The following is an 18,893-nucleotide window of genomic DNA, read 5'->3' on the forward strand; positions in this document are numbered from 1 at the left end:
CAGGGCCCTCTGCTCCAGACCCCCTCACAGACCACAGTACATTGGGCCTTAGCCTGCAGGCTTTGCTCCCCTGTAGAGCTTCTGCTGGTAGAAGTGTCTTCTTCCCTAGTTGCCTCTGCAGACCCAGCTCTTCTCAGGCATGAGGATCAAGGGGTGCCTGGCACAGAGCTGTCTCTGGCCCCTTTCTTGCAGGTCTCCTTAGGGTGCAAGGCTTTGTCTCTGGTCCTCACATGCCTCTACACTTGTCATTTTGGGCACTGCCCTGAGTCCCTGAGTAGCCCCATGGTGCTCATCTTAAACATGAAGGCATGAAGGGCAGAGAAGTGATGAAATGATGCGTGACTTTATTAACCAGACAAGATCCTCCTGGTCACTCAGTACGTCCCTAGAGACAAAATCCTGGCGTACAAACTGCAGGGAGCTTGACTGGAGGATCCCAGGGCTGGCTGTCATCCCGAGACACATATTGTCTTCTGAGGCACGTCCCTATTTATTTGCCACTGCCCAAGCCCACCATCTCCCTGCTCCCCTTTGTCCTTCCTCCTGACTCCTCCCCTTTCTCTTTGCTCTTCCTAGGAGGCCTGCTGACTTGTGAGCTCTGCAGAATGTGGGCATGGGTCAAGGCCCAGGGCAGCAAAGACCCAGAATAGGTGAAGAATAAGGTGTTGAGGGGATATTGGACACAGGTCCCCATGGGGCTAGGGATTGACTGCCAGTGAGCAGAATTCCTTGCAGAACCTTAGCTCTGACCTCTGCCTTCCCTCCAGATCTGTTCTCTGCTCCAGGCAGAGCCAGTGAGAGCCCCCTGGTATCTTCTTGTTCCTTATAGTTCCCAACTCTGTGTAGTCCTCTGGGCAGGAGGGACAGGGGAGAGGAGACCAAGAGGAGCCCCAGGTTCTGCAGAACCCATCAAGGATACAAGTAAGAGCTGTCCAGAAACTGGGCAGAGGTCTTATAGGACTTGGGCTTGTTTGTCAAAATGGGCTGGGGTGGTTTCCTTACTGTGCTTGGTGTGTGTGTGTGTGGGGGGGGTCTGGGGGAAGGAAGCAGGGTGTGTGTCGGGGGGGGGGGTACTGTTCAGGGTGAGAGAAGGCTAGAGGGTAGATTTTCTGTTCCAGAAGGTAGGACGCCCTGGGGGTATCTTCCACAGTCTCTGGGCATGGCTGGCTTTGGTTTGTGGTCACTCACCCTTGCAGAATGCACCCCTCCATGGGATGACCAGCACTGAAGGCAGCCCTGGTTGATGGGGTGCTGGTGTTGAGACAGGCTCTTTCTCTTGCCCTCCAGTCTGGGGGCCTCTCATGTCTGCCACCATGGCACTGGTTGCCTGATGGGGGCAGGCTGGGATTGGGGGATCTGAATATTCCCTTACTTTGACTCCTGCCAACTCACATTTTACTTGTTTTGGGGGCCCCACTCCTATACCATGATGTCTAACTGCAAATGTTGGGAGAGACAGCATTTATATTCTCCCCTTCCCTGTGGGGGTCCAGAAAGACCAGAGAGCCCTCAGAGAAGAACTTTATGTAAGGGGAGGGTGTGGGGGCACACTTGGGTCACTGTCACCGTGGGAAGATGCTGCCATCCACCGTCTCTTCCAGAATGGTCTCCACGCGCCTCCGCTGCAAGGAGAGGGGCTGGGGTCGGTGTGGGAGGAGGCGAGGGGTCCTCCTACCCACCCAGGGCTTGCCAGAACCTCTTGTCGATCCAAGGGATCCGGAATCCGTGTGGGTTTCAGCTGTGGCGGCAGGAATGTCTCCAGTCTGATGGCGGCGCGCGCTGAGTCCTGCCGCTGGATCAGGAGCGCAATTTCCTCTGCCTGCGGGCCAAAGCCGGCTGAGCGGCGCCGCGCCTCAGCTGTACCCACCCTCTGCCCACTCCTGCGAGCGGGTGGTCTTCCCTATGGGTGGTGCCCCCGCCCTTGATTCCAGGCCCACCCGCATTCGGGTGTAGCGCAGTCGCAGGGCGCGGACTCGCCCGCGAGCCTCCGCTGCCTTGAGGACGCCCAGCAGCCGGTTCCAGCGCTCGGTGGGTAGTTCGCACTGCGTCCAGGCGCGGGGGTCGGGCATGAGGTACTCCAGCTCTACGGACTCGCGCGGAAAGATGGAGGCGGCTGCACCCACGTCCTGGAGCAGGTCGCCGAAAAGCAGGTGGCGGTGTCGCTGCGTGGGGCTCATGGCGGCCAGCCCCTCCAGCGTCAGCGTCCAGCCTGGCTTGGTCTCGGGCACCCGCTTGGCGCGCTCCTCAAGAGGCCCGCTTCCTGACGCGCTCTTCCCCACCTGCTCACTCGAGCATTTCCCTGCGGGCGGCGGCATCCTCTGGCCTGAGGAGGGAAAGGGACACCCCGTTTGCTGTCCAACCTTAAACCGGTCCCACCGTGCGGTCCAGCTTCCCCCCCCCCCCCTCTGGATTTGTCGCGGCAGACTTCACTGGCGAACCTTTGGCCTTTTTGAACACAGGTCGTGGCCAATGCGCTCAGCCGGGTGGTTGACCCACTGCCTCCGGCAGCCAGCGAGGACTTCCTGATCCATTCAGTTTTAGAAATTGCCCTTTCTGCCCTACCCAAGGATTGAACTGAGAAAATGCTGAGACACCCCCTGCCCCAACCAGGCGATCTCAGGCCTACCCAGGGATAGAGACCACAAGGGACTTCCCTGGGTGAGGCCTATTGACCCCCCATTTCTGCGGTCACCTGTCAGCATCCCACTAGAATCTCGGGGACTGGTCTTGTCTGTCCTGTCCTGTCCCGGCCCCAGGAGCAGTGGTTTGGGGGTGACCCCGCCAGGCCGAGATGGGTGTGCACGTCTGTGTAGGTGTACATTTTTTTGTGGGGGGTATCTTTGTGGCTCTGTGTGTGTATGGCTGCATGTGAGTGGATGGAGGCTCTGAGCCTACTGCTTTAGGGCGGTCCCATCATCTTGGCTTGACTCCTGCTGGGCCGAGGCAAGAGGAGCAGAGCTCAGAGAAGAGGGGAACGCAGAGCGTCCTTCTGGTCCCAGTCGCCCCATCTCACCCTCGGGCCAGATCCTGCTCACCGTGGGTCAGGAGCAGAGCCGGGGACCGCCGGCCCGCCTCCAAATTTCAGAGTTTCCCACCCGCGCCCACTCGCCCGACCTTCCCGCGCACCCTAGTTTACGGTTCTCTGTGGGAATCTTCGGTGCTTGTTGATGCAGTTGCCGGGCAACCCGAGCCCTGCCCCACCTCCAACTGGGTGGGGGCGGGGCAGCCCTTCAGGCAGAAGTTACCGCTGTGCTGTACATACCGACGCACCATTTTGGGGGCCACGGACTCACCATCTGGGCGCGGGAGAGGGCTTTGGGCCTAACTGCAACCATACTTTTAAGGCTGAGATCCTTTCCCATCAGTGCCCATGAGGCACTGGGACAGAATTCAGGGCCCCTCATCCTACCCCTGAGTGATTGGTCCTAGATTTTTGGTGGGGTTCTTTTTTTTTTTTTTTTGTCTTTTTTGGAACGGGGGATGGAACCCAGTGCTTTGCGAATGCAAGGCAGATGCTTTGCCACTGAGCTACATACCAGCCTGGTCCTAGATTTTCATAATCTATTTGCCATTTATTAATTTTATGATACAATGACAATTTTAGTTTCTCAGTTTATTAATTCTGTAATGATTCATGCACATATCAGGTATTCACATACTCATTCCACAGTTTAGTTAGACTAAGATTAGTGCAGATTTAATCATAGTGTGTTCTGGTCTGCATTACTTCCCAATCCTATCATACCTCGTTCCTAGGTAGGCAGATGGTACCTTCTGGAGTTCAGAGCCAGACTCTACAGGTGCAGCTTCCTGGCTGAGGGGCCGGTCACTGAGCATCCCAGGGCCTTCCTGATGCTGACCCCCTCCTGTGTGTGCTTGGGCATCAGCACTGTCGGGGAAGGCGCTGCACACAGGGGGTGGGGAGGTTTTACCGTGGTCCTTCTTCTGGGATGGGGGCACAGGGAGCTGGAGAGAGTTCTGTCCTGTCAGAAGGGACTTGTAGCTTTCCCTTGGTATAAATAAGAAGCATTGATGCAGGGAGGGGGAGAGGAGGAGCAGGAGGACTCCCTGCCCCTGCACTGGGGCTGGGCGCCAGGGCTGGCACCAGGGCTGGCACCAGGGAGGCATGGAGGTGGGTGCGCCCTTTGCAGATGCTGTGTTCATTCTGGCACCAACTCTGCCCAGATGCAGGTGACGTCCCACATGGCCCTGTTGGCTCCATTGCGACTTGTGGGCATGTGCTCCTTTCATGTGTGACATTCATGTCTGGGCCATCCCTGATTTCCTTGCATGCCTTGTTTTGCCTGTGTATGACATGTGCACCTAACATGTCCCCTGATGACCTTTGTGTGACTCGTATGTTCTGGTCAGGCCCAGGCTCTGCCTGCACCCCTCTTGAGGGCTCACTGAGTTCTGGTCAGGGTAGGAGAAGTCTGCCATTTCTTCTGTACTGCCAGTCCCCCTTTGTGGGAAGGTAGTCTGCATCTCATCCTGGTCACCAACCATCAGATGACAAGCCTGTCCTCCCACCTGTGATTGTATCTATGATGGGCCAAGAGGCCTCCTTCGTCTGGCCTTTGTGCCAACCTCAATGGAGACTTTCACAGGTGTCCGCTGAGATAGCTCACAGTCCTGCCTGCAGCACTGTGCAGTTGGTGTGGAGACCCTGTGGTGGGCTGAGGGCTCCAGGGCCGGGGTCAGGGGCAAGGCAGGACTGGAGACCCTGGGGCAGGACCCATATGGGTGTGGCAGCCCCAGGGACATGTGAGATAATCAGACTGGTGTATCCTGTGGCTCTGCTCTGCCGACCCTCACAGTACCTACAGCATCCCCTTCTCCAGGACAGGGTCTGGGCTGGGAGGCAGCAAAGGCCATTAGGAAATGAGGCTCTGAAGATGGGCAGGCAGGAAGGGGCAGCTGGAGTGGGAACTCTGGGCTCACCTAGGGAAGGAGCTGCAGGAATCTGAGCCCCCCTGGCCCAGAGGTCTGGGGTCAGCCTTGTCTGGAGAGTATGTGTGAGAGTGTGTGTCTTCTGGATGTTAGAGAGCCTCGGCTGGTGTTTGCCTATTCCCATGGGCATCTGTGCTTTCTCTGAGTCTGCCAACATGCCTGTGTACGCCTTGTAATGGTTTGCATGTATGTGGCTCTGGTGTGCATCCCTAAGCATGTACCTGTGTCTCTGTGTATTTATCCCGTGCTTGTTTAGGCATCTATGTACATGTTTGCTGGTCTGTGTTCCCCAAATGTCCATGTATTCCTGAGTCTCAGCTGCAGTGGAGATGCAGAGACAAATCCTGGGGGACAGCTGGGGATGCTGAGTCCTGGGGCATCTGATTGCTCTGGCCTCTCCTGATTTGACAGGTATCCTAGCAACACTGTTGTCAGTTGCCTAGCAACCAGATCCCCATTCCTTGGAAAAGAAGCAGGGTCTGGCTGTGTGGGGGGAGGTCTAGCTCTCCTTCACATCCTGTGTAGGAAGAGCAACCCCATGACTGTTCAGTGCAGGGGTCACCCACATGGCCTTGACTTGTAACCTTTCATTTCAGTGTGCTGATGACCTCTGTGCTGGCAAGGAGGCAGATCCATGGGAGTGATTCAGCTGTGTGAATGCCAGGGCCCTTCTCTGGGGCCCAACTGTGCAGATGCCCTTGGTGTGGCTCCATGTGACAAGCAGACCTGGGCTTTCCCAGCCTGCCAGGTGGACAGAGGTCTTTACCCCTCTGAGGTTTCACATTCTCATCTGCTGGAGAGATGTGCATGGCAGCAGCCGTGTGTGCTGGGGAATGTGCTTGTTTGTTCAGGCATGGTGTACAGTAGGCACAAGCAGCACACAGTAGGTGTGGTTCCAGTGCTGGGTGCTGGGTTCAGCACCCTCCTGCTTGTTTACAACAAGGCTCTGAGCTCTGAGAACTGGCTGGGCTGGACGTTCCTATATGCCTGCCTACTGAGGCTCTGCCAACTGTGGAGCCTGGCTGAGGGGTGCTGCTGTAGGCAGGGAGGCCATCCAAGGCTGGTCTGGACCAGGCTGTCCAAGGCTGTGACTGCATGGGTTGGGGGCCCATGTCTGCCTGAGTGGGTCTGTCTGTATGGTTCTCCCTGAGTTCCTGTTCCTGGGACTCTGTTGTCTGAGCCTGTGTCCTCATATGTGTCTGAGTTCTGGTCTGTGTCTGCATCTGTGTCTGTGCACATCCATGTCATGTGTCCTGGCCTGTGTGTGGGTCTGTTGGGTCTGTGGGTCCATCTCTTTATGTGTGCCCTGATCTCATGTCTGTTTCCATGAGGTATGGGGCCCAGGTGGCCCTGGGCAGCATTCCTCCTTCCCTAGACCCCTCCTCCAGCCTGCGCAGCCCCTCCTGCTCTGGAGCAGCAGCCTCCTCCCCCTCCCCCCCCCCCAGCTGCCGCACTTGCTGCACTCGCCACTGCGTCTAGTCTGGCGTCTGCTGAGAAGCAGCAGCTACGCTGCAGCCCCATCCAGACCCTGCGCTGAGACAAGGAGCGAGCCGCCTAGCCCCACTCTGCTTCAGCCTCTCCATCCATCTGCCCAGGGCTGGGGTCTCCTCAGTCTCTATTCCCAAAGAAGTTGTGGAGATAGGGCCTGAGGTGCTAGAGGTAAGTGGGGGGCCCTGCTCTGCAGGGCTGGGAGGGGCAGGAGAAGGCTGTGCCCGGGTGTTCCTGGGCATGTCTCAGGGGCGCTAGCGTCTATTCTGTGTGTGCATGAGGGTGGTTTGGGCATTTTTGTGTTCATATGTGTGCATCACATCACCTTTGAACATACGTGGTTGTGTTCCGAGTCCCTGTGGGTGGATATGTGTCCTTGTGTAACTATCTCCATGCAGTCCACGTTTGAGTCTGTCAACCAAATGCGAGGTACCTTTGTGGGCATGAGTGTCTCTGTGTTCTGTGTCCCTCTCTTGCATACACCCTTGTGTCTCCATGTGTGTCTGTGTCTAAGCACAGCCTGTGTCCTCACGTGTGTGCTTTGTCCTGCATGTGTGCTTTGGTGTCTGCAGCCAGCCCTGGGGTCTGCATGCCTGTTTGGGCTGCGCCTGCTGTGCTCTGCGTCCTGTGTGGGTGTGTGCCTTGCAACATGGTCACTTGTTTCTGTGCCCTGTCGCAGGTTCTATACAGACTGATTTTTCAGGGCAGCAGAATGGAGTCGCTCTTTCCTGCCCCACTCTGGGAGGTCCTCTACAGCAGCCACCTTCAGGGCAACCTGTCCCTCCTGAGTTCCAACCACAGTGTGATGCCCCCCCACCTGCTGCTCAATGCCAGCCATGGCTCTTTCCTGCCCCTTGGGCTCAAGGTCACCATCGTGGGGCTTTACCTTGCCGTGTGCATCGGGGGGCTGCTGGGGAATTGCCTCGTCATGTACGTCATCCTCAGGTAGGCGGGGCCCCGTTTCTCTGTGAGTCCCATACAGCCACAGATGGGAGACTGAGACAGGAGGCTGTTTGGGATGGACCCGAGCAGATGGAGATATCTTGCTGCTTCCATTAAGTTCCTTTTCTCCCTGTTCAGGGAGCGGGATCTATCCTGAGGCCCTGGATGCTTAGTCCTCCCCCCAGCCTGTCTGTCCAGGTAGTGACGTCACCTCCCTAGACCCTGGTTGGAGCTGTGCTGAGCTGACTGTGAGTGACCTCGTGGGCTCCATAGAGACCCTAGGAGTTGGCCCTCCTCAGGGCTTGCCAACCTCTCCCACAGGGACAGGCCTCCCTGAGGCCCCTCTCCTCTGAGCCTGGATCTGCTGGTGCTCAGAGATGGGAGAGCTTGGGGACCAGAGGAGATGCTAGTGCCAGGTGGTTGGGGTGGTGGCACAGCTGGGTGGCCATGGGGGCACTGTGGGGGCATTGTGGGGCTGCACTGTGAGGTGGGTAAGGAACCCTTCATGTGGCACATACCCTGGGCACATGTGGCAGAAGGGGAGGGATTTCTGGGCTGGGGAGATGAGGGACCCTGTGTTCCTCTGGATGGGAGAGAGTCGAGTGCACTGCAGACAGTGAGTGGGTCTTGAAAGGAGCCTTGGGAGACTTGAGCAGGAAAACAAGAAACCATTGAGTTTTTACAGGCCCAGGGTGTTCTCTCTGACCCAGAAAGAGGTGATTCTGAAGACCTGCTCAGGGCTCTGAAGCCAGCGTCCCTCCATAGGGCCTCACAGGCTCCCAGGAAGCTGCTGGGTAGCAGTGGTGCTGGTGGAGACAGAACAGGACAGTGGAATGTCCAGTCCCTGACTCCCCAACTGTCCTCTGAGCATCCCTGACAAACCCCATTTCTCTGTGAGCCTTGTTTCTCCATCCAGAAAGTGGAAAGGACAGGCCTCATAGCCACGTGTATGTGTATGGTGTGTGTGAGAGGCAGAGATGCAGGGTTGGATCAGGGGAAGAGCAGCTTTGCCCTTCACAGTACTGACCTCCAGGGAGGACCCTGGGGAGGGTCCTGCATGACCCACAGGCCTCTGTGGCCAGAAGTGCAGCTGCCCGGGGCAGCCATGTACCCTGACCACCTTCCTGCTGACAGCACCTCCCTGGGTCCCCTGGTACTGGGGCATTGCAGCCACTTCCTGGATGAGAGTAGACATGGAGGCCTTCTTGACCCCCAGTGTCCTCAGAGAGACCCATGCTGAGGAGCTGCCATGTCCACACCACTCAAGTGGTGGCACAGAGTGCGTTTTGAGCCACCAGACTGGGGTGGCTTCCAGGAGTTAAAACACCTGGTTTCAAGCCCTACTCGCTTTTTATCAGCTCCAAGGCCGTAACAAGTTTCATGGACTGGGTATGGTGGCCCATGGCTGTAATCCCAACTCAGGAGGCTGAGGCCGGAGAACCGTGAGTTGGAGGCCAACCTGGACAACTTAGTGAGACCCTGTCTTGAAAAATAAAGGGCTGGGATGCAGCTCAGTGATAGAGTACCCCTAGATTAACTCACCAGTACCATGAAAAAAAAAAAAAAAGGAAAAAGAAAGCAAGCTACTTAGGGCATCTGAGCTTTAGATTTCTCCCCCATATAGCGGGAATCCAATAGCATCTCTGTGAATCTTAAATGAGATAAAATCCATGGAGGGGCTTGACACAGGGAGGTACCAGCATTGTCACTGTTGTTTACATTGAGGTTGCAACCCGGCCTCTTTGTGCTTATTCTTTTTCTTTTGGTGCCAGGAATTGAAACCAGGGCAGTTAACTCGTGAGCTATATCCCAAACCCTTTTTAATATTTTATTTAGAAACAGGATCTCTCTGAGATTCCTAGGGCCTTTCCACGTTTCTGAAGCTGCCTCTGAGCTCAGCGTCCCCCTGCCTCACCCTCTTGAGCTGCGGGATCGAGGCATGCACCACTGCACTGGCCGTCTTTGTGCTGCTGCTTCCCGCCCCCCAATATTTTTAGTAGTAGATGGACACAATGCCTTTATTTTGTTTATTTATTTTAATGTGGTGCTGAGGATCAGACCCAGGCCTCACACATGCCAGGCAAGTGCTCTACCCCAGCCCCCATCTTTGTGCTTACTCTTAATCTCTAATAAACAGAACTAAACCCCAGGTTATTTTATGGCAACTAAATCGACATGGAATATTGTCACCTCTGGTGCTTTAACTGCCACCACCACCACCACCACCACCACCATCCTTACCATCATCATTATCACTACCAACACCAACACCAGCCTCATATCTCCACTCACTGTCATCACCGTGGTCATCGTCACAACCATCACCACCATCACCATCATCACCACCATCGCTGCCTCCATAACCATTCTCCCCACCACTATCACAACCACTTATTAATTCAACAAGTATTTATTACTAATTTGCAATTTTTGCAGCCCTGTTCCAGGTGCTTGGATACAATTGGACCCTGTGAGCACCCCTCCTGTCCCTGTCACCACTTCCTGTTTCCATTGCTAGACAGCAGTGTGGACTAGGAGGTCTTTGATGTGATTTTACATACAACCTCTGGTAGCTGAAGGGTTAGGAGTTGAGTCCATGAGGAATCTTGAGGGAAACTCAGGGGAAAGGCAGGGTCTTTCTCTTACGATTCAGGCATGTGCTCTGGCACCCCACAGTCTTTAAGGTCTGGAGCTGTCTGTAGGTGTCAGAATCCCTTCCTGAAGCTGCCTCTGAACTCAGCGTCACCCTGTTAAAATGTTGGTTTCCAGGCTCCATTCCCCAGACTGGCTCAGTGAGCCTAGGATTGGGTCCAGGACCAAGTCCTTGCCTTTCCTGCCAGGGCTAGTCTAAGTGGCCAATGGAACCTTTCTTCTCCCTGTCCTCTCTTCAGGCACACCAAGATGAAGACAGCTACCAACATATACATTTTTAACCTGGCTCTAGCAGACACCCTGGTCCTGCTGACCCTGCCCTTCCAGGGCACAGACATCCTACTGGGCTTCTGGCCATTTGGGAATGCCCTGTGTAAGACAGTCATTGCCATTGACTACTACAACATGTTCACCAGCACCTTCACCCTGACGGCCATGAGTGTAGACCGCTACGTAGCCATCTGCCACCCGATCCGTGCCCTTGATGTCCGGACGTCCAGCAAGGCTCAGGCTGTCAATGTGGCCATATGGGCCCTGGCCTCTGTGGTTGGCGTTCCTGTTGCCATCATGGGCTCAGCACAGGTGGAGGATGAAGGTCAGTGGGTGGCCCTCCTCTCTGTACCAGGTTCCCCATGGTTCCCAGCAGCCCCTTCTGATCTCGTTTTTCTCCCTGCAGAGATCGAGTGTCTGGTGGAGATCCCTGCCCCCCAGGACTACTGGGGCCCTGTGTTTGCTGTCTGCATCTTTCTCTTCTCCTTCATCATTCCCGTGCTCATCATCTCTGTCTGCTATAGCCTCATGATCCGACGGCTGCGTGGTGTTCGTCTGCTCTCGGGCTCCCGAGAGAAGGACCGGAATCTGCGGCGAATCACCCGGCTGGTGCTGGTGGTGGTGGCTGTATTTGTGGGCTGCTGGACGCCTGTGCAGGTCTTTGTTCTGGTTCAAGGGCTGGGTGTCCAGCCAGGCAGTGAGACGGCTGTGGCCATCCTGCGCTTCTGCACAGCCCTGGGCTATGTCAACAGTTGTCTCAACCCCATCCTCTATGCCTTCCTGGATGAGAACTTCAAGGCCTGCTTCCGCAAGTTCTGCTGTGCATCAGCCTTGCATCGGGAGATGCAGGTATCTGACCGAGTGCGGAGCATCGCCAAGGATGTGGCCCTGGCTTGCAAGACTTCTGAGACAGTGCCGCGGCCCGCATGACTAGGCGTGGACCTGCCCATGGTGCCCGTCAGCCCACAGAGCCCATCCACGCCCAACACGGAGCTCACCCAGGTCACTGCTCTGTAGGCTGACCCAAGCGTCTGGAGCTGTAGATGGCTTTTCTCTTTGGCCCATGATGCTCAGTCCCAGAGGGGGACCTGAATGACGTCATGGGGCAGTGGACTGTGGCTGCCTCTCCCGCTGCGGCCTCTATAAGACTAAACTGCACTCCTGGTGCGGGGCCAGAGGGATGCAAGGACACTGCCTGCAAGTGTCCACTGCTCTGTGGACACCTTTGAGAGGAGCTGCTGCTCAGCAGCCGTGCTCCTGTGACTCGTCCTCCACCTCTCCCAGGCCGAGTCAGCGGAGCCTTGATACTGCAGGTGGGCTCATGCCCAGGTGTAGCCGCGGCTCTGTAGTCACCTGCACCCCACATGCTGTGTGCTATTTGTGTGGCAGGGCTCTGACTGCCTCTGACCTTGCAGTGTCTACCCAGGGCCACTGGACTGTCTTGGTGTTGCCCAGGAATGTAGTGGGCAGCATTTCTCTGTGGAGGGACTGGCCCTGAGCCCAGAGCTCCCACCTGGAACCCTTTCTGACTCCATCTGAGCAGCCAGGGCTGCCCTAGGAGGGTATACAGCAAGCTGTCAGCCTTGGCTGGAGGCTTCGTGTGGGTCCTGGCCCAGTCCCTTTCTCAATGTTCTTGTGCTACAGTGTACAGCCTGTGGATTGGACCTGCCTCAGTGCTGCCGCTCTCTGCTCTTCCCGATGGTGGCCCTGCCCTGGGCCTGACTCCCACTTCCCTTTCTGAGGCGAACGGGAGGCCTGACCCCAGCAGTTTTTCAGGGGCTCTTGCCCTCCAGAAGCCTGATGTGCACTGTTGTGCCCAGACTGTGCAGCCAGTGCTCCTCTGCAGGTGTGGGAGGTGGCTCAGGGAGAGGTGCTGCAGGACACCATCGGTGGCTCTATGGCTTGCAAAGCATGGGCCCTGTGTGTTTAGTCAGAACAGCATGCTCAGCCCGGAGGGCCCTACCACCTTCTGGGGGGTTCTCCCACAGTCTCCTTTGCTTGAAGTTGGGTCAGTGGCTGTGCAGATGGAAGGGGCCTGAGGCCTGGGGAGGTATGGCTGGGCTGGGTTTTGCTTTGCATACCCAGTGCTTACTGTTTAGTCACAGGCCTCAGAGTGTCTCTGGGTAAGGCCTGAGCCTGCTGTCAAATGTGAGGTTGGCCTCACAGGCAGAGCTGCTGTGCAAGGTTTGCTTGGGCTAACCTGCAAGGGCTCTGAGCTTTGGGGACTCTGTCCCTTGGGGAAACCCTGCTGTGATCACCCAGAGAATCAGGCAGCTTTGCGAACACTCTTCCTGCAGGTGAATTTTTGAAATACCTGCAACATTGAAAAGAGTCTCTTCTTCCCCAGACCTTGGTCAGTCTTGGGCTGGTTCTTCCTGTCCTGGGGAGCCTTGGCTGCAGGGCTGTTCCTGGGGAGACCCGGGCACACTCTGTGAGGCATTTGGCAGGAGCCACCTGGCTATAGTGCTTTCTTGCCACGGCTGAGAACTTTGACTCTGTGCTGTTGCAATGCCACCTGTGACATTACCTGTGTATTTATGCCTGTGACCAGTGTCATTCCTTGTGTGTGTAGCCAGCCCTGAACCTGTGTCCTGTTTCAGAATCTTCCACCAGGGGGTGCTGTGGTCCATGGCAGACCAAGGCCTTGAGGCCCTGTGGTCAGGAGGGTCATGAAGGAGGCCAGATAAACACCTGCTCTCTGGCTGGATGCCCTCCTTAGACAGGTGTTTCTGACTCCATCCACATGGGGACTGGGGTCGGGCTTAGCACATGAGCGGGAGAGGGCTGTGGGGCTGGTGAGTCCTCTGGCCTCTGTGAAGCTGACAGGTCAGCCCTGTCCCTAGGAAGTTGACCTGGTGAGAGGAAACTAGTTCCTGACGTGTTCCAGGGCTTCCCTTTGATACAAATAGTGCACCTGGCACCCTGGGCTATGGTGGATGCCCCTCCTCCCAGGGCTGCAGGAGTCTCTTCACCCCATTTTATGTGCAGACCCTCACTCTGCTCAGTTCCCCTCTGTGAGCAGAAACATGCAGAGCAGCCTCGAGAGTGGCCCTGCACCCTGAACCATAGACTCACTCTTGACTCCCGAGTTGACTGTCAGAGGGGACCCTGTCGGAGAGACTTGATGGCACACTGGTGGGCTCAGGGTTTCCAGGGTGGGCAGGTGGGCTGATACTATTTTGTGCAATTTTCATGATGGACAGCCTCGGGCTATGTAGCAGGCACTTTGGATGGGCAGCTTGTGCACCACAGTTGAGTTCTCATAGTTCCAGAGGCTGAAAGCCCATGGACAGGGTGCTGGACCCATCAGGTTCCAGTAAGAGCTGACCTCCTCATTGTGACATGACGGAAACAGGTCTCCAGAGCTTGGCTGTCCCATTAATAAGGAACTAGCAGCGCCACAGGGTTCCACTTTCACAGCCTGCTCATCTCCCAAAGATTCACCTCCTGACACCAACAAGTTTAGGACTATAGCATACGAATTTGGGAGTTAGAGTTCTGACACATTGCTGTTCAACAGAGGTCCAGCATCAAGGGAAATGTGGGAAGAATAGGCCCTGCCAAGGGACAGTGTTTTAATGCCCAGGAGATGGTGTGGTCCTGCTGGAGGGGCTCCTGTGAGGGGTCCTGGGCTGCTGACCCACCCTTCTGGTGGGGCATAAGTCCTGGGCAAGCACCCACCGGGATCTGCCAGGAGCCTGGCTAGCAGGGTGAGGCCAGAGGGGGAAGGCTGAGGCTCCATGGCTCTCTAGGATTGTGCCCTTCCCAAGGTCCACCCAGCCCCACAGCACCCCTGCCTGCACCTTTATCCTGTTCCTGGATGGGGACAAATCCAGCTTCCATGAGCCTTGGTTTTTTCTTTTGTGCAAAGGGAAACATAGAACCATCCTGGTGGGGCTGTGGGTAGGGCTGTATGTGGGGCTCAGTCAGGAAAGCCTGGGCACAAGAGTTGTTTCAGACTCTTCCACCAGGGGGTGCTGTGGTCACATGGCCGACCAAGGCAAGGCCTTGAGGCCCTGAGGTCATGAGGGTAGTGAGATTTGGGCACTTTCCCCCGGGTGAGGCTCTCCCTGGGACCAAGAGCCGGAATGTGGGGATTTGGAGGAGTGAGCTGTTCAGGGTGGCCCCCTACCCAATAGTAGGAGTCTCTGGTGGGAGGAATAGGGCTGGCTTGGGCAGGACCCTGATAAGTCTGTCTTTGGTATCACTGGGCCCTGGCTGTGTCTATCTCTTGGTCCCCATGGTGCTCCCAAGGAGCTGAGGAGGGAAGGGGAGGCAGCTCCCTTTGTTGGGCTGTGGATGGGGGCAGGAGCCATAAACAAAATGTGATGGGGCCTGTTCTTCTTCGTGGCCCTCCCCAAGCCTGGCAGCTCTCCAGGGTGCCTGCCTCCTGCTCTTCGCACCCACTCACCCTCTCCTCCAGGCTCATTATTCAGTGCTGTGCTCCTGGTTCTGCTGCCACAGCAAGACGCAGCCTCCGCCTGGGTTCTGAGGAGTTCCGGGCCTAGGAACAGCGTGCTTCAAGTGGTAATTAGGCTGTTGGCGAGGTGTGACAGCCCAGGCACAGCGCGTTCTCTCTGTGGAGAGGTGGGTGTGGATGGTGGTTAAGAAGCACCCTCAGCCCCTCAGGGTGAGGGGCTGGAGCTGCTTAGGCTGAGAGCAGTGACTCTTCACTAGGCCTCAGTTGCCCCACGGGTGGCTGGGAGCCGAGGAAGTTGGCATCTCTGTCTCCATCGGTGTCTGTTCCCAAGGTGGTGCCGCTGCCCCGCTGTGCACGTGGGCATGTCCATCATTTAAGGAGTGTTCATCTGAACACTGTAACATGAGGTTTCTTAATCTTAACCTTACCCTAGCCATCTTGTCCCCCTTCAAGACTGAGGCAAGAGGTGCAGCATTCTGCTTCAGACCCAGGAAGTCTTTAGTGCTGTCCTAACTCTTCCAGGCACTAACGGAGGAAGGCATGGCACCCCAAATGGGACACCCCCACCCTGAGCAGGAGCGATTGTCTCGTGGGAGCTGATGGCTCCCGCACAGGACCACAGGTCTGATAGACTCACATCCTGAGCAGCAAGCGGAAATTGATCAGGACTTCTCTGGAGCCCTCTTGCCAAACCAGAACTGAAATCACTGTGGGCCAGACCACAGCCTGTCCAGGCCTCTTGCCCTGGCCCCAGCTCTTCCTCCCTTTAAATCTAAAGCTTCTGTCAGCATCTGTTAGACAGACTTGGGATGCTGGACCTCACTTTGCCTTCCCAATGTGGCCACAGTGATTAAAATCTCCTGCTTTTCACCATGACCTTTTCTGTTTGGTTTTTGGGTGAGTGGCCAAAATTGGTCAGGCCTGTAGCCCAGGACTCCAGGAACATTCCTATCTAGTATACAGCATATGGCAGAGACGGTGACAAGTGACTTCTGAGAAGAGACATGAGAGATGTCCACGCTTCCTATTGGAGCTCTAGGATCAACTCCCTGGGGGGCTGGGGCCAGCCTGGAGGCCCTCAGTCTGTGCAGGGTCCATGCATGTCCTCAGCCCCTGTGCAGCCTCCAGAGGACCTGAGTCCACCACGTCCCGACTGAACAAGGGAGACAGAGCCAGAACCACCCAGAGAGGCCACTCCTGCTTCCTGACACCGAGCAGCAAAAACAACATTGATTTTTTTTTTTTGTAGCTCTGGGTTTTGCAGAAACAGCAATAGGTATCACATACAATGTTGGGCTAGGGAAGATGCCAGGTAGAGATTACAGTTAAGTTGTTTGGGGCTCATGGAGGCAGGGAGGGGACAGTGAGGTGGGCTGGCCCTGTTCTGGACTTAGGTCCAGTGGGGGAGGGGGCACCTTCTCTGGGGTGCCTTGGAAGTGGTGAGGGCTGAAACCCACCGCATGATGCTCCATGCTGTAAGGCCAAGAGCCAGGGTGCCCAGAGTGACTAGTCTTTGGGCAGTCATGGCCTCTGGACCCCTGAACTGTGTATCCCTACCCTGGAGGAGATCCAGCACCCAGCTCTGGACCCAGGCCCACCCGGGAGAAGGGAGTTTTGGATACCTGCTCCTCCAAGGGCATACAGCCTCTAGACAGTGGGGGTCCAGAGGTCACCAGGGCCTCCAAGGGCATGGGCTTCCTGGTGGATGTCCCTGGGCTTCAGGCCAAGGTGGATTTTTGTGGCTCCCTTTGATGTCCTTGTCCTCAGCCTTGGCAGCAACACTTGGCTCTGCTGCCCGAGGTGCCCACAGTATGGTCACATCATAGTCCCATTTGGGTGGAGCCTAGGGGAATACATTGCTGGTTCCAGGACAAACTCATAGTGCAGGGTCCCTCCCCTACCGATCACTGTTCCCAGAGAGGACACGGATGGGACCATCTGGGGGCCATCTGCTGGTCCCTCCTTTGTGTGTGACCAGGCTTGGGTACCTTCTGCCAGGACCGGAGTCTCTGCTTCTGTCCATGCAGGGCTGTCCAGAAGCATGGTCTTTCTGTGGCTGTCTGTGCAGGGTGGATGTATTCTGTATGGAGAGCACAGGGGGATGATGGGAACAGTAGGGACACCCTTGTCTGGGGTGCTGCATCTGGGAGGAGAGGGAAGGCCTGGGCACCAAGGCCCTCAGCAAAGGAATGTGGTGCGGAAATTCTGGCGGAAGCCATGGTCCAGGAAGGCATACAAGAAGGGATTGAGGCATGAGTTGGCGTAGCTGAGGCTGGTGATGGCGTAGGAGATGCCGATGACCACGGATGTCTGGGGCATGTCGGTGGTCAGGGCCACCACGGAGGCCAGGTGGAAGGGCGTCCAGCAGAGGAGGCAGACAGCCAGCACAGTGAGGACCAGGGCAGTCACTTTCCGCTTGGCCTTGCCCAGAGCCTTGGTGCCAGAGCGGAGTCTCACGGCCCGCAGCCTGCGCAGCAGGTCCACGTAGAGCCCACAGATGGTGCACACAGGCAGCATGAAGCCCAGCACCAAGGTGTAGATGCGACTGGCCTGGAACCAGGCCCGCTCTGGCTTCGGGAAGCTCAGCCCACAGCTGGGCACCTGCAGCTCGTTGCTGTAGACGCCAGCAAAGGAGAAGAAGGGCAGAACCATGACAGTGACGGCGACCCAGACACACAGGCTGGCCACCTTTGCCACCCGTGGGGTGCGCCGGGGCACGCGGCGGGACCGCACGGTGGCCAGTACCACCAGGTAGCGGTCCACGCTCATCAGGGCCAGAAAGTAGATGCTGGAGAAGATGTTGCAGTGGTCGATGGCCAGCACGAGCTTGCAGAGCAGTTCCCCGAAGGGCCAGCGTTGCAGCAGGTGCTCTGCGATGTTGGCAGGCAGCACCAGCACGAAGAGCCCGTCTGCGACGGCCAGGTTCAGGACAAGCACGTTGGTCACGGTCTTCATCTTGGGTGCCCTCAGGATCACCAGGATGACTGCCGCATTGCCGGCTATCCCCACGACACAGATCACGGTGTACACCGCCGGCAGCAGCACGTAGAGTACCCATAGTGGCTGGGGGAAGGTGGTGTTGGGCTGGGTGCCGTTGTCCTGGGAGAGGCTGGTGCCCACTGTGGCAGCAAAGAAGGAACTTCCACTGCCATTGACCTCTGTGTGCCTGACTGACTGCATTGTCTTGGGGCTGGAGGCAGGTTCTGGGCAGAGGTCTCCTGGGGCTGGATTCTGGGAAAGAAAGAGCCAGAAACTTTGGGTTCTGGCCACCAGAACAGTGGCCACCTCAAGTTCTCTGGCAGAGGGTGCCACCACTCCACCAGGCCAAGAACACTTGGGAGTCATTCTGTCCATCCTGGTCCTGAGGCAGGCAAGAACCTACTGGGTGAGGGGGCCCCCTCTGGGATGGCAGGCACATTGGGCAGCTCAGCGACCTTCCCCAGACCCTGCTCCTGCTCTGCGAGGTCAGCCACACCACCTTCTTGGGAGGCAGATGCTTGGAGCTGTTCCCAGCAGCCCCCACTCTGCCCAAGCACAGTCCACAATTAGAGTGGTCAGGACTGTTGTCCTTTGGCAAATGCACTTCCCAGGGGCATCCCTAGCTGCCCTCAGATCCCAAGTACCAAAGTATCAGAACAAAGCACCTTCCTGCAGAAGTGCCCAGCCTGCACCCTCTCTTCCTCCCTACCACTACTGCAGACCCTGCCAGACTTCTCTCCACTCACCTGTCAGGTGCCTGGGGCCAGAAGTTGGTCACCTTCAGGCTCTGAGTGGCAGCAGAGCTCAGATAGCCTTGGGAGGGAGAAGGGAGGTGGTTGTCCCCTGACAGACTCCCGGCAGGGGTCCTGGTCAGCTCTCACCGCTTGCTGCCGGTTTCCTAGCTAGGCTCTCCTCCCTGTGGCAATGCTTATGCGCAGGCAGGGAGGGAGGCGGGTCTCTCTTGCTGACGCTGTGAGCCCCAGGAGGCAGCCCCCCCACAGTGCCGTGGTGCCTGCAATCAACCCATCCAGGGCCTCCTTGGCGCTCACTCAGCTAGGGACTCCCAAGGGGCCAGCTGAGCAGCGTGTGCGTCTGGGTCTGTGCATGCACGTGTGTGTTGGGAGGGTAGGCCATGCAGGGGAGAGCATCTGTGGGTCACCATGGGCCTGGAAAGCCTTACCTGTGTACATGG

General features: G+C 56.9%; 3 protein-coding genes across 9 annotated transcripts; 1 reads left to right on the top strand and 2 right to left on the bottom strand.

Annotated features, from left to right (window-relative positions):
• Nucleotides 1–324: 324 nt before the first annotated feature.
• Nucleotides 325–2,399, bottom strand: Lkaaear1 (LKAAEAR motif containing 1). Its single transcript, XM_005325408.4, has 3 exons — nt 1,938–2,399; nt 1,697–1,819; nt 325–1,622 (listed from the first exon to the last, which is right to left on the bottom strand). The coding sequence occupies exons 1-3, from the start codon at nt 2,313–2,315 to the stop codon at nt 1,563–1,565; spliced, it is 561 nt and encodes a 186-aa protein (XP_005325465.1). The 5' UTR covers nt 2,316–2,399; the 3' UTR covers nt 325–1,562.
• Nucleotides 1,112–15,598, top strand: Oprl1 (opioid related nociceptin receptor 1). Of its 7 annotated transcripts, XM_078052252.1 has the most exons (5): nt 1,113–2,028; nt 5,547–6,609; nt 7,118–7,383; nt 10,272–10,627; nt 10,709–15,598. In XM_078052252.1, exons 3-5 carry the CDS (start codon nt 7,151–7,153, stop codon nt 11,230–11,232), a joined length of 1,113 nt encoding a protein of 370 aa, XP_077908378.1. In that variant the 5' UTR covers nt 1,113–2,028; nt 5,547–6,609; nt 7,118–7,150; the 3' UTR covers nt 11,233–15,598. The 7 variants fall into 7 exon arrangements, with proteins under 7 accessions (XP_040129990.1, XP_077908378.1, XP_005325414.2 ...); XM_005325357.5 differs by lacking the exon at nt 1,113–2,028 and having other exon boundaries at nt 2,212–6,609; XM_040274055.2 differs by lacking the exon at nt 1,113–2,028 and having other exon boundaries at nt 2,212–6,609; nt 7,142–7,383.
• A 1,182-nt stretch (nt 15,599–16,780) lies between these two features.
• Npbwr2 (neuropeptides B and W receptor 2) lies at nt 16,781–17,927 on the bottom strand. The gene has a single exon (XM_013358587.4). It carries the CDS (start codon nt 17,900–17,902, stop codon nt 16,901–16,903), a length of 1,002 nt encoding a protein of 333 aa, XP_013214041.1. The 5' UTR covers nt 17,903–17,927; the 3' UTR covers nt 16,781–16,900.
• Nucleotides 17,928–18,893: the final 966 nt, after the last annotated feature.

Source organism: Ictidomys tridecemlineatus, chromosome 5 (assembly GCF_052094955.1).
Source record: "Ictidomys tridecemlineatus isolate mIctTri1 chromosome 5, mIctTri1.hap1, whole genome shotgun sequence".
Taxonomy (NCBI): Eukaryota; Metazoa; Chordata; class Mammalia; order Rodentia; family Sciuridae; genus Ictidomys; species Ictidomys tridecemlineatus.

Bases quoted from the DNA above. Each gene is read 5' to 3' on its own strand.
- Npbwr2 (XM_013358587.4), bottom strand. From the start codon at position 17,902: ATGCAGTCAGTCAGGCACACAGAGGTCAATGGCAGTGGAAGTTCCTTC.
- Lkaaear1 (XM_005325408.4), bottom strand. From the start codon at position 2,315: ATGCCGCCGCCCGCAGGGAAATGCTCGAGTGAGCAGGTGGGGAAGAGC. The intron at 1,820-1,937 runs GTGGGCCTGGAA...TTTGGCCCGCAG, and splicing joins TGCGCTACACCCGAATGCGG to GCAGAGGAAATTGCGCTCCT. The intron at 1,623-1,696 runs GTTCTGGCAAGC...CTCTCCTTGCAG, and splicing joins ATCCCTTGGATCGACAAGAG to CGGAGGCGCGTGGAGACCAT.
- Oprl1 (XM_078052252.1), top strand. From the start codon at position 7,151: ATGGAGTCGCTCTTTCCTGCCCCACTCTGGGAGGTCCTCTACAGCAGC. The intron at 7,384-10,271 runs GTAGGCGGGGCC...TCCTCTCTTCAG, and splicing joins GTCATGTACGTCATCCTCAG to GCACACCAAGATGAAGACAG. The intron at 10,628-10,708 runs GTCAGTGGGTGG...TTCTCCCTGCAG, and splicing joins AGCACAGGTGGAGGATGAAG to AGATCGAGTGTCTGGTGGAG.